This window comes from Stenella coeruleoalba, assembly GCF_951394435.1.
Source record: "Stenella coeruleoalba genome assembly, chromosome: 10".
Classification (NCBI taxonomy): domain Eukaryota; kingdom Metazoa; phylum Chordata; class Mammalia; order Artiodactyla; family Delphinidae; genus Stenella; species Stenella coeruleoalba.
Window position 1 is genome coordinate 59,240,980 of NC_137156.1, and position 13,412 is coordinate 59,254,391.

Consider the following 13,412-nt stretch of genomic DNA (forward strand, 5'->3'; position numbering starts at 1 on the left):
CCCTTCTTTGCAGCACTTAACACAATTGTGATGATATGCTTCTTTGGTCAAGGCCATAAACTCCAACAAGGCAGGGACAAGGTCTATCTCATTTAGGGTTGTAGCAAAATTTCTGGCAATTGAGTGCACAGTAAACATCTGTTGAATGGATAGAAGGTGCTGTTCCAAGAAAGGGGGAAATGAATGGATGAGTGGGTGTGAGTGAATGAATAAATGAAGGTGAGAATGAATGTAAGATGGTGCTGCCATCCATTAAAAACTGAGGGACAAAGTTCAGCTTTTTGGATTTGACCCACAGTTTCTGATTTTATATATATATATATATATATATATATATATATATATTTTTTTTTTTTTTTTCCGCCACACATCTTGCAGAATCTTAGTTCCCTGACCAGGGATTGAACCTGGGACACCGCAGTGAAAGCACCAAGTCCTAACAACTGTATCACCAGAGAATTCCCTTTTTTTATTTTTTTAAAATTTTATTTATTTATTTATATTTTTGGCTCCGTTGGGTCTTCGTTGCTGCGCGCGGGCTTTCTCTAGTTGGGGCTACTCTTTGTTGCGGTGCACGGGCTTCTCATTGCGGTGGCTTCTCTTGTTGTGAAGCACAGGCTGTAGTCTAGGCGCGCGGGCTTCAGTAGTTGTGGCTCGCAGGCTCTAGAGCGCAGGCTCAGTAGTTGTGGCGCACGGGCTTAGTTGCTCCACGGCATGTGGGAATCTTCCCAGACCAGGGATAGAACCCGTGTGCCCTGCATTGGCAGGTGGATTCTTAAGCACTGCACCACCAGGGAAGTCCTGGGAATTCCCTTTCTGAACATATTCTAAGGCTAAGGAGAGTTGGTGGAGCTGAGTACTTGCTGTGGTTGCCATGAGCAATCAGAGAGGACTTCGTGGAGGCAGAGTGTGGATGTTTCCAGCTCCCTGCTGGGAGGAGCTGCACAAGGCAAAGGGAGCTCCCTCAAGAGGGGATGTAGGAATCTTATGGTCATCTGAGGAGACAAAGTCCCTGTTTGCAGGTCATTTAGGAAGTTAAAGAGTAACTTGGGGGTTATCAGAACTGGTTGAATCGAGTCTGAACCTCATCACCTATTGCAACAATGAGCTAGGTTGCTTGACTAAACCCTTAGAGTCAACGGTACAGCTTTCCCCTTCTTGGGCCTACTGGCAGGGACCTGGCCTGACATCTCACAGAAGGTCCCCAGTAAACTGTCAACTCACCTCACCCAAGCTAGAGCAGGTATCAGAAAAAGTCCCCACTACACTCTGAACCTAGATCCTTATTGTAAAATAAAACAGTTTGTTTGAAGTCCCTATCATCTCTGACATTTCATAATTCCAAGATTCCCAGTCTGTATTTCTTTTTTCTTTTTTTTTTTTTTTTTTTTTTTTGCGGTACGCGGGCCTCTCACCATTGTGGCCTCTCCCGTCGCGGAGCACAGGCTCCGGGCGCGCAGGCTCAGCGGCCACGGCTCACGGACCCAGCCGCTCCGCGGCATGTGGGATCCTCCTGGACCGGGGCACGAACCCATATCCCCTGCATCGGCAGGCGGACTCCCAACCACTGTGCCAGCAGGGAAGCCCCCCACTCTGTATTTCTTGCTAGAGAAGTATGCAAGCCAGTTGGCGAGAGGCTTGGAGACTGAAGTCTGAGCCTGTGCTTGAAGGGTCCTCTGTCTGGGAGGTTCTGTGGGTCTTTTAAAGATAAGGAAGGGGTGGATGTGAAACTTAGTAAGTGCTCGGTGCATTTCTGCTGAATGAACTAGCAAATTAATGAATACATGAATTCATGAGTAAATAAAGGAGTGAATAATCAGTAAGTCACGGGGGTGAGGATGGAGTCAAGGAAGGCTTGGCAGAGAAGCTGCTGGAGCTGGGTCTGAAAAGGTCAGAACAAAGCCTGAAGCTGGTGAGGGGGCTGTGACCATAGCTAGAGGTTTCCTTCTGGGCTTTTTCCTAGTCCCGCCTCCTCCTCCCACATGACAAGGTCCTAACAAAATCCAGGGGAACGTTTTGCTCCCAGGTACTGTCTCGCCAGGGTTATTTACTGTAACTTGCAGTCACCAGGCAAGGTCCAAGTGGACAGATTTTTCTACCCTCAACTTGTCAAGACCTCCCAAACTCTCTGGCACCCAGAGAACAACGTGTCCAGAGCTCAACCTGGAAGAGCACAGCCATGGTGCTCTGGGGTCTGGTGCTGGGAGCTCTGATTGTGGCCACTGTGGGGTACCTGTGCCTGCAGGAGCTGCTCCGGCAACAGAGACCCAAGGAGCCCCCTCTGGATAAGGGCTCCGTGCCCTGGCTGGGCCATGCTTTAGCTTTCCGGAAGAATATGTTTGAATTTCTGAAGCACATGCGGGCTAAACACGGGGACATATTCACGGTGCAGCTAGGGGGCCAGTACTTCACCTTTGTCATGGACCCTCTCTCCTTTGGCCCCATCCTCAAGGATACGCAGAGAAGACTAGACTTTGTGGAGTATGCGGAAAGCCTGGTGCTAAAGGTATTTGGATACCGCTCCTTGCAGGGAGACTACCAGATGATACACTCAGCCAGCACCAAGCACCTCATGGGGAATGGCTTGGAGGAGCTCAACAAAGCCATGCTGGACAGCCTGTCCTTGGTTATGCTGGGGCCCACGGGCCCCAGTCTGGATGCCAGTAGCTGGCGTGAGGATGGCCTCTTTCACTTCTGCTACAACATCTTGTTCAAGGCCGGCTACCTGGGCTTGTTTGGCTACACAAAGGACAAGGAACAGGACCTGCTACAGGCAGAGGAATTATTCGTGCAGTTCCGCAAGTTCGACCGCCTGTTCCCCAGGTTTGTCTACTCCCTACTGGGACCCCGGGAGTGGCTGGAAGTGGGCCGGCTCCAGCGTCTCTTCCATAAGACGCTCTCTGTGGAACACAACATGGAGAAGTACGGCATAAGCAACTGGATCACCTATATGCTTCAGTTTCTGAGGGAGCAGGGAGTCGCCCCAGCCATGCAGGACAAGTTCAACTTCATGATGCTCTGGGCCTCCCAGGGTAACACAGGGCCTACCTCTTTCTGGGTCCTCCTGTTCCTCCTGAAGCATCCAGAAGCCATGCGGGCTGTGAGGGAGGAGGCCACCCAGGTCCTGGGAGAGGCCAGGCTGGAGGCCAAGCAGTCCTTCAACTTTAATGTCGGTGCCCTGCACCGCATGCCGGTGCTGGACAGCGTGATGGAGGAGACACTGCGGCTGAGGGCCGCGCCGACCCTCCTCAGGGTGGTGCACAGTGACCACAGCCTGAAGATGGCCAATGGGCAGGAGTACCTGCTCCGCAGTGGAGACATCCTGGCCCTCTTCCCTTATCTCTCAGTGCACATGGACCCCGACATCCACTCGGAGCCCACCACCTTCAAGTACGATCGCTTCCTCACCCCCAGCGGCAGCCGAAAAGTAGACTTCTACAAGGCAGGCAAGAAGATCCACCACTACACCATGCCATGGGGCTCGGGTGTCTCCATCTGCCCTGGGAGGTTCTTGGCCCTCAGCGAGATGAAGCTCTTTGTCCTGCTCGTGGTCACACACTTTGACCTGGAGCTGGTGGACCCTGACACACCTGTGCCACCCGTGGACCCCCAGCGCTGGGGCTTTGGCACCACACAGCCCAGCCACGAGGTGCGATTCCGCTACCGCCTGCGCCTGTGGAGTTAGCTCTGCCCAGGTGGCCGCAAGCCTGGCTAGGGGCTTCCCTTGGGGTCTCCAGCTCCGCTCAGCCCTCTGAAGCCCCAGACCAGCCCTTCCTCTGACCTGCTTGCCCTCTCTGCTCTTTGGCCTCCTTCTAGGCGCCTCACAGGCTTCTTCTTCTCTCTTTAAAACACTGTCTCTCACAGTGGATTCTGCAGAAACTGCCTCTCACAGGAAGTCCAGGGAAGGGGAAATATCTGTGGGCAACTCAGTTTGGGGGCTAATACATGCCTTGACAAGTCCTGCAGTATAGACACTGGTTACGGTGGGCAATGCAGCATCTTGCAAACGTTAGTCTCCACCCTCCCACTCTGCTTTTGTTGTTTTTCCTCAACACTTATTCCACATCCTGTGGAATTCAGGGTTTAGAACAGTGTCATCCTATAGCAGTATGAGGCAAGCCACGCGCATAATTCTTAATTTCCTAGTTGACACTTTTTTTTTAAAGTAAAAAGAAAGAGGTGAAATTCATTTTTATACTATATTTTACTCGACCTGATATATCTAAAATATTAGCATTTCAACAGGGAGTCAATATAAAGGTATTAATGAAATATTTTTACATCTCTTTTTCCCTTCAAAATCTGGTATGTACTTTTTAACCCTTGATACTGAGCACATCTCAGTTCAGACTAGCCCCATCCTAAGTGCTCAATAGCTACGTGGGGCTAGTGGCTTCTGTATTGGATAGAGCAGCTCTAGAGAAGGGCTGCCTTTCACATAGGAGTTGTTCAGGGTCCCTCCTCCGTGCCCCCCTCTCCCCTCTGCACCCCTACCTTGGGGTGATCTCAACCCCTCACTTGGTTTCCACAACCATCGCTGGGCTCAGAGCTCTCTGCTACCTCCAGACGCCCAATCTCCCCACAGGGGTCTCACAGCACCTCTGACTCAGTTCGGCCCACGCAGAACTCAGCATCTGTCCCCCCAGCCTCTGCCCTGAACCACCTGCTTCTCCCGATTTCCCTGCCTCTCTTTGCGCGGGACACCACCATCCACCCCTTCCCCCGAGGCAGATACAGAGGAGACACACTGGCTCCTCCCTTTCTCTCCCCCATAGGGAGAGAGTTCTGTCAGCCTGACCCCTGTGGTGCCACTGAACCTTGTCCCCCCGCTTCCCCCCGCATCCCCCGCTGCCCTTCTCAGAGCTCAGAACTCGACATTTCTCTCCATGTGGGGCCTGTGGGCCCTCCATTTACCCTGCTGCCAGAGACTTTTTTTTTCCAAAAGCACCTCTGGGTGTCCCCCTTTTACTTTTCTGGCTCCCCATCACCTCCACACACCTGACATTTAAGTTTTGCCACAGTTGGTCCCCAAATTTTCAATCCAGTGCAATTCAACTCTGGCAACTTTCTCCAATGGAACTGTCCGTAAAGTACAGGGCTCGCTTTCACTGTTAACCCTGGTGCGAGCTACTCCCGGAAGCCTTCTTGAACCTCGCCCATCCCATCCTCTGACCAGAAATGGTCTCCACCCCCTGGATCTCCCCTGCCACCGAGTGTATCACAGCACATCTGTTATGTCATTGCTTTCCGTGTCCTGGTTTCTGCCTCCTGCCCCCTACTCCAGACTGGAACCCATAGGGCTTGGTATCTTCTTCCTTCATCTCTGACCCCAATTCCCTAAATGTAGATTAAATTACAGAAGCATGACTTCCAGACTCGGCTAATTTACTTCATGTCCTCCAATAATTTCCTTCCCCTGCCACCTTCACTCAGCTTTTCGGCCTGTGAAATGGAGACAATCCCTGTTGCCAGGCGTGCTTACCAGGGCTGGGAGAGAGTGAGAGGGTGCTACCGCCAGAGCTGCAGCGGGCTGACGGCAGGGCCCTGGCTGGGGCTGGGACAGGAAGGGCGGTGACTGTGGGAGCTGATAGAGGGTCCTGGAGAAGGGAGGCCCAGGCAGCATGGACCCCCTGCAGGGACCACCCAGGGGGCTTCTCTCTGCTACCCCAACCCTACACCTCTGACTGGCCTCTTCCTTTGTCTTAAGGTTGCCTGTTTTGCCCCGAGTTTGGCCAGGATAACAGGCTGTTAAGAGTGGGCAGGGGCCGGGCCGGGGACAGGAGTCTGTCCTCACTAGCTGGGTGACTCTGGGCTGGGGCCTGCCTTCTTCTGGGTCTAGCTGCCCCCAAATGGTGACATCTGCCTGGAGCCTGATAGAGCTCTGACTGGCTAGGAGAAGCCAGGCATCTGACCCCCTTCCACAAGGGCCAGGGGCGCAAGGAGAAGAGCCCCATGGGGCACACAGGAGAGGGAGAAGGGGCCTTGGAGGCCAGGAGGTGTCTCTGGGTAGCTTACCAGCAACCTCCTCCACGCAGCCAGGCCCTATGCCAGAGCAGGTGAGGGAACAGGGATAAAGACACAGGGCTTCCCTACACCTCCTTGGCCCTGCCCGGACCTGGGTGCTGCATCCCTTCATTTTCCACACACCCAGAGGACTGTGGACCAGGAGCCAGGCCTGTGGACAGGTTGGGACGGGGCTGTGGGCCCAAGCCCACTAAGTCAGGACAAAGAGGCCTCAGCTGAGAGTGACCACGTGCAGATGTCCCAGGAACTTCATGGATCCTGTGATCGGTTTGAGGGTCTGCCTGGGACCGAGGGAAGCCTCAGGGGGGGTCAGGTGTGAGGTGAAGACGAGTGTACCATCCCACAGTCAGGGATGCCCACCAACAACACAGTCAGGGATGCCCAGGAAGTGGCGAGCAGCCAGGATTAGCCTGTGCACGTGGAGGCCCATGCCCACCTGCTGGCAGGGGAGGGGCCCGTGGCACCTGTAGTTGTATTCCCCCTGGCCTGGGGACTGCTGGACACACGCTCCACAAGGGCACCCTTCCTGCCCCGGCAGAGGGGGCAGTGAAAAGACTGAGACCCACAAGGACGCATCTAGTCGCTGCCTGTCCTCACCCAGCAGTTCTGTCTGCGAAGCCCTCATTTCTGCACCAAATTTTCTCTCCCTCTGTGTATCCTCTCTGAGGATAGCTTATAACAAAGCAAGATCAGGAATGACATGCCGGTGGTGGAATTGCAGGCCCCTAGGAAAATAAAGGGATATTTTTCTATAGGCAGTAACTGCTGTGAACGCTCACACCACACTTCACAAGGTGGAGGGTGGGCAGTCCTGTTCCCAAGCAGAGCCATGCCCACCCTTCTCCCTGGCTCAGCCAGGCGGGAGAGTCTCCCTTGCCTCAGAGTCTGAGAGCCAAGAGAATCCTGGGGGCTTTCCTCAGACCTCAGGTAGGAAATACAGGTATGTTGGGCAGTGCAGACGGGAAGCCAAGCCTCGGGGTGGACAGAGAGTGGCAAGAGGAACCAAGGTCCAGGCTGGGAAGGCAGGTCAGGATGGAGAGGGCACTGTCCCGGCCCTCTCCATCCTGACCTGTGTATGAGAGCCAACCTCCAATTCACTCCCTGACCAGTGCCAGCGAGCCTTCTCGCAAACTGCACTCAGAGCCCTCACCGTGGTCAGCTGCGGTGTATGGCAACTGGACAGTGGGAGGGACCAATGGGCCACCTATAGCCAGGCCTTCTCCTCCCCTTTAGGCACAGGCTTCAGGGCACTACATCTTATACACCTGTTATTTACAGAGAGCACACACCCACACTTACGCAGCCGGAGAAAGGCACATAGGAACACACGGAAAACCCACGGGCCCATACTCAGACGCACGTGGACACAGCGACACATTCACGCTAGATCCATATACACAGCCATATGTGCTCCACACGGCCCCAACAGCAACACAGACACACGCACACAGACCACCCACGTGCACACACGCAAATCCACCAATGCTGGTGACAAGCCCTGCTGGGTGTCCCTTGCCTGGCATACCTTGTCCCATCCCATCTGTGTGTCACGGGCACCCCAGTCAGAGACTCTGGGAACCTAGATCCTACCAGTACGGCTCAGGCTGTATCTCACCAGTCAGGCTGCCATGTGGGCAGGACTGAGGTCCCCTGTCGGGCAAGATTTCAAGAGCTCTAAAATAGAACATCACCACCACATCCTCAAACAAACCACCACCTTCATATCCAGAGGATCTTCATTTCCCAGGGGACTGAGTGGGCTCACAGTCCTTCCTGACAGTGGGGAATCTGGGGCGTTGGGGAGAGAGAACCAGAGGCACCAGAGCTGAGACACAGTGGGAAAAATCAGCCCGGTCAACTCAGGCAACATCCAGGGACAGCCCTGCTCATGACACATGTGCTGTGACCAGACCATCCAAGCTCAGGGGAAGAGAAGAAAGAGTGGGCAGGATACTGACCACCTGCTCAATTCTCTATCCATCCAGCTATTCATTCAAAAAAAAAAAAAAAAAAAAGGTAGTGAGCACCTGCTACATTCCCAGCACTGACTGAAACACGGGGGATGCAGATTTTACACCAGGCAGAGTCCCTGTTCCCCGGAGCTTACGTTCACCCAGCCGTACGTCCTCCTGGTCTCCATCTATCCATCTAAAGGTTTCCCTCTGAGTACTACTGTCTGCCAGGCTCTGTGCTGGGTTTTGCAGGACAGACACGGCAGGACATGGCAGGTTGTGCCACGTGGCTCTGGGAGGTAGGAGAAAGCAGTGATGCTTCAGAAGCTCAGGAAAGAGAGATGGCACTGTAGGCCAGGGGCTCCCTGGTGAAAGGCTTCTCAGTGGACGTGTCAGCGGGCAGGAAGGATGCTGACCGTGGGAGACATGAAGCACCCAGTCAGGGCATATCCGTCAGGAATGCTTAGATCGCAAGTAACAAAACACCACCACCCCAAACTGGAAAAGAATTTATTGGTTCGTGTCACTGTCAAGTCCAGGCTTGGGATGAGCTTCAGCCGTGCCTTGATTCTAGGGCTCGAGCGCTGGCCCCAGCATCTGCTCACTCACTGCTGTCACCTCACCTTCTGAAGTTCGAGCCAATGAAGGAGCAGCTCCAGACCTCACATCCCCTTGGCTTCAGTTTCATGCCTCTGTTCTAGCATGCTCTAGTCACGTAACATTTCACAAGCTCTGCCTGGGTCATGTGTCCAGCCATAAATGAATCACTGTGCCAGGGAAACATAAGGTCATCACTGATCAAAGACCCATGCTCTACCCAACCTCCACCCTAAGCACAGGGCAGAGTGACCCCGGAGTGGTTTCCCAGAGCAAGTAGGATTCAGTTACACGACAAGGGTGAGGGGATACCTGGCTGGAAAATGATCCCTGTTCCATAAGGGAGCCAGAAAGCGCAAAAGCAAAGACTGGAACCTGCAGGAAAGAACAATGGGCGTGGCAACCAGGAAATGAAAAGGGAGGTGAAGGAGTACAAGCGTGAAACGGTGTATGGGATTCTAATTGTGAAAGCTCCAGGCTTAAATTGGACAAACGTTCTGGACTTGATAGTGCAGGGTCTAGGGAGCCCTGAAGCCTCCTGAGAGGGGGCGTGGGAGGCAGAGGGAGGCAGAGGGAGGCAGATGCTCCTGGACCACCAGGAACACGTGTTCACTCTGCCTCCCACCCGCAGACTCCCATGTGTGGAGCACCTCCAGCCCCTCCTGACTGCCAGACCCTGGATCCACCTTCAAGGCTGTGATAGCAAACAGTCTTGCAGTAATATTCCCCCAGCTGAGCCACAGGGAAGGCGGAAGTCTGGTGGGTGGCAGGCCTCGGGCTACTCTGAGGGGGATGGGAGAGATGGCTGAGGGTGTTGTGGTTACTCTGGTTGCTGGGTGTAGATTGGATGAGAGCACGAGGATAGGAAGCACAGAGGTCAGCTGGAAAACTATGGCAGCCATTCAGGTCAGCGAGTATGGAGTCCTGGAAGGCAGTGGAGAAAGAGGAGGGAGAAGACAGGAGACAGTGAACGCTGCTGATGGCTGAGGACCAAGAACTGACTGGTTTAGCAACATGGTCACTGAGACCTCTGAAGGGAGGACTTTGGTGGACGCACAGCTGAGCTGGGTCCCATCTGCTCTCATGGACTGTGGTGTGGCCACTCAGGCTGAATTTTTCCTTGTGTCCCCCTTGTTGGGGGAGTCCTCAGCCTGCCTCTCCCCGAGGTCATTCATGCCAGTTATATCTTCTTGGCCACTGAGCCTACTACTCTCAGAATAGCTGGACGGTGGGGTCTGGGCAAGGTAAGGAGCCTGGTGTCGTCTGAGCACAGTGGCCAGGAAAGCCTTGAGGTACTGGCGGAAGCGGCGGCTGGAAAACGCATAGAGGACGGGGGTGAAGCAGCAGTGGAGGAAGGCGATGCTCTCTGTCACCTGAAGCGCATAGTCCAGGTGCTGGCTGACCTTGCAGTCCCCAAAGACTTGCAGGTCCAGCAGCGAGTGCAGAAACAAGGTGACGTTGTACGGGAACCACAGCACAAAGAAGGCCACCACCAGGCCTATGGCCATCCTCAGAGCCCGGCTCTGGCCTGGGGGCCTCAGCCTGGCCAAGACGGAGCCAATGCGGGAATAGAAGAAGATCATGGCAAGCAGGGGGAGGAGAAACCCCAGGAGGTTCTGCTGGAAGCGGAGGAAGAGCTTCCAGATGGTCCCGTGCCCCCCAAAATCCGCAAAGCAGTCCCACACGCCTGGGGCGTTTTCCTGCGTCCTCACAAAGACCATGTCGGGGATGGAGACAGCCAGGGCCACAGCCCACACGGCAGCTGCGAGGAGCAGGCTCTTGGCCCGGGTCCTCAGCCGGTGGTGGGGCTGAGCGTGAACAATCTCCAGGTACTTGTCGAGGCTCATGCAGCTAATGAAGAAGATGCCGCTGTAGAAGTTAATGGTGTAGAGGGTGCTCACCACCTTGCATAAGAAACTCCCAAAGACCCAATGCCAGGCCACAGAGATGCCCCAAAAGGGCAGCGTCACCAGAAACAGGAGGTTGGAGATGGCCAGGTTCAGCAGATAGATCTCGGTCATCCGCCTTCGAGGCACATACCGGAGCAAGACCACTAGGAGAAGGAGGTTCCCGCTCAGGCCCAGCACAAAGATCAGGCCATAGAAGAGTGGCAGAAAGACTCTGCCAAACGACAGCACCTCATCCTTCCTGCAGAGCATGAAGACCACGTCGCCCAGGAAGTACTCATAGTCATAGAAGGAGCTGCTGTTCTCAGAACTGGCCACCTTGGTGCTGGGTGGCGGAGGAGAGGCGGTGGCGGCCATGGCGGGAGGACACATCCAGTGCTGGAGCTCTGTGGGCCAGAGAGCAGTGTGAGCAACAGGAGACAAATCCACCCTCTCTCCAAACCCACTTTAGCCAGTGCTCTGGGGTGTCCAATAGACTCTTCGCATTCACGCCAGTAACCCATAGGCTAGCAAGTACGGGAACAAGGATGAGGAGCCCAACTATTAACATAACTATTAACTACCACTTAATAGTTATGTCACCTTGGGTAGCTGACTTAACCTCAGATGTTCTCACAGTACTCTCTTCTTTTTTTTTATTTTTATTTTTTGGTACGTGGGCCTCTCACTGTTGCGGCCTCTCCCGTTGCGGAGCACAGGCTCCGGACGCGCTGGCTCAGCGGCCATGGCTCACGGGCCCAGCCGCTCCGCGGCATGTGGGATCCTCCCGGACCGGGGCACGAACCCGTGTCCCCTGCATCGGCAGGCGGACTCTCAACCACTGCACCACCAGGGAAGCCCAGTACTCACTTCTTTCATGATGGTTTCTCTTCTTTATGTTCCCCCTCATCATTTATAAAGACTGATAATGTCTTTCATGTTTTTCTTTATTATTTAGGGAGACCAATTCACTTATTTATTGTGTACATACTCTTCCTCACGTGTGGCTTGAAATTATTCTTCTTTGTGTGGCTTATAATTTTTTCTTTTTAATGAGAGCTTCTCTTCAGTGGGGCTTGCTTTTTCTATAAATACCTAGTGTGCCCACTCTGGCTTTGAACTCTCTTTACTTCTCTCACTTGAGGATTTCCCTTCCTTTGGTTACTTTAAAAATATTTTATTTATACATATTTAATGTCAATATCTTCATTTATAAATATTTAATATTTTAAAAATATCTTATCCACTATTTCTAGGTTTGCAGCAGAAAGGTGTGAACCAGCATGTCGACAGACTCAGAACTAAACCTACTAATCCCTCAGTTTCCCCATCTTTAACATGATATTAATTATAGTGCCTTTCCGTGGGGTTCTTGTGAGGCTTAAATGTTATAATTCAGGCAGAGCATTTCGAGCTCTATGAAGAATGCCCAGAACATAGGAGGCACTCAATAAACATTTGCTTAAATTATTGCTTTGCCCAGAGCTGAGTTCATCATCTTCCAAACCAGCCTCTTCTCCTCTCCCTTGTCTATCTAACTGAAGAGCTCCACCAGCTATTCGGTCACCTAAGACTGAAACGTGGGAGACATCACAGACCCCTTCCCCCCAACCCTCATCATCACCCTGTGTGTCTCTACCTCTTTACTGCTATCTCCAGGTTCCATAAAAATACATACATGATAAAAATATTTACATGATACTCTTTTTAATAAAATTAAGACAAATGAAACATATACATATATATATATAAAACAACCACCACCTCAGGAAGTATATGAATATATGCTGTGAAGGAGCTCAAAGAGATAAAAGACAGGGGAAAGATAGGCACAAGACTGAAGATGGTGGCTGCCTGGGCAGGAGAAGCCAGAGACATGGGATGGGGCAGGTCACTGTCCATGGTCAAGTTCTCTCTGGGCAGCAGTTTCCCAGGTTTTAATTGTATTATTAAACATAATTTTAAAAAGAGAGCCTCACATGAACCAGTGAGAAACGTGTCATGAACCAGGGATTATGCTCAATCCTGTTCTGCGTTCTAAAAGGAGAGAGACTTCATGTTCAGCCCACTAGATTGTTCACCAATGGGGAAGAGGGTTTGGGGAGGAGAGAGGAAAGAGGTAAAAAAAGGAATTTGTGGCTCAAGCAGGCAATCATGCACAGCCACCAGAATAAGACCTGTTGGCTGGTGATGATAATGGGCCACAAACCCAGAAATACAAATCAACTCCACCTTGTGCCTCTGTATTTTAGTTTTTATTCCTTGATTCAAACGTGGTTGAACTGTTAATACACTGAATGTACTGTTTTGTATGTCTGTCTTCTGTGCATGATTTACTGTTTTAATGGGTGGGATTCTCATTTTATAAGAGGTTTTATATAGTAAGGATTTTAGCTTTTTACATATATATTGCAAACATTTTCCCCAGTCCTTTCCCTCCCAGTAGAAGTTTAGTCTGTTTTTTTTTTCCAGGTAGAATTTTGAAAGAAATGTTGACTCAGGTCCTCAGCTGGCCCTTCTAGTATCCATGACACCGTGACCCTGTGATGGAAATATGCAATTCTGCTGAGGCAGAACCTCTCTCAGGAGAGCCCTGGAGTCCTCCTACTCCTTGAGCCTCTGCCCCACCCTTGGGCTCCTGTAAACTGGCTTCTGGGCCAGATGTTGGGGAAACACAGATGTCCTAACCCCACCCCAAGACCTCAGCCTGGGAGGTTTTAACTAGGGCTGGGCTCTGCTCCTGACTGGCCTTGAGAACTTGGCCCTGTGCCTTCCTTTCTCCATCCTTCACTCCCCTCCTGTGCATCTGGGCTCTCCTGTCCCTGAGCCCCTCTTTCCTGGGCACCAGTATAGGCACCCACCCCCACCCCCAGCACATGGCTGGTTTGGGAGTCCATGAGCTGCTGGCATTGGGAGGAGGGAGTGCCCTTCTGCACTTGGGCCTGATGAGGGC

At 52.6% G+C, this 13,412-nt stretch overlaps 2 protein-coding genes across 5 annotated transcripts in view; one reads left to right on the forward strand and one right to left on the reverse strand.

Annotated features, from left to right (window-relative positions):
* Positions 1 to 2,179: 2,179 nt before the first annotated feature.
* On the forward strand, positions 2,180 to 3,685 carry CYP8B1 (cytochrome P450 family 8 subfamily B member 1; the record flags this gene model as incomplete). Its single annotated transcript, XM_079934871.1, has 1 exon — positions 2,180 to 3,685. The coding sequence occupies one exon, from the start codon at positions 2,180 to 2,182 to the stop codon at positions 3,683 to 3,685; it is 1,506 nt and encodes a 501-aa protein (XP_079790997.1).
* A 4,793-nt stretch (positions 3,686 to 8,478) lies between these two features.
* ACKR2 (atypical chemokine receptor 2) overlaps positions 8,479 to 13,412 on the reverse strand; it is a 51,688-nt gene continuing 46,754 nt past the window's right edge. For all 4 annotated transcript variants that reach the window (XM_079933924.1, XM_079933927.1, XM_079933926.1 and 1 more), the window contains one exon: positions 8,479 to 10,866. In XM_079933924.1, the coding sequence (XP_079790050.1) occupies positions 9,677 to 10,866 (1,190 nt within the window). In that variant the 3' untranslated portion in view covers positions 8,479 to 9,676. The remainder of the gene's footprint in view (positions 10,867 to 13,412) is intronic.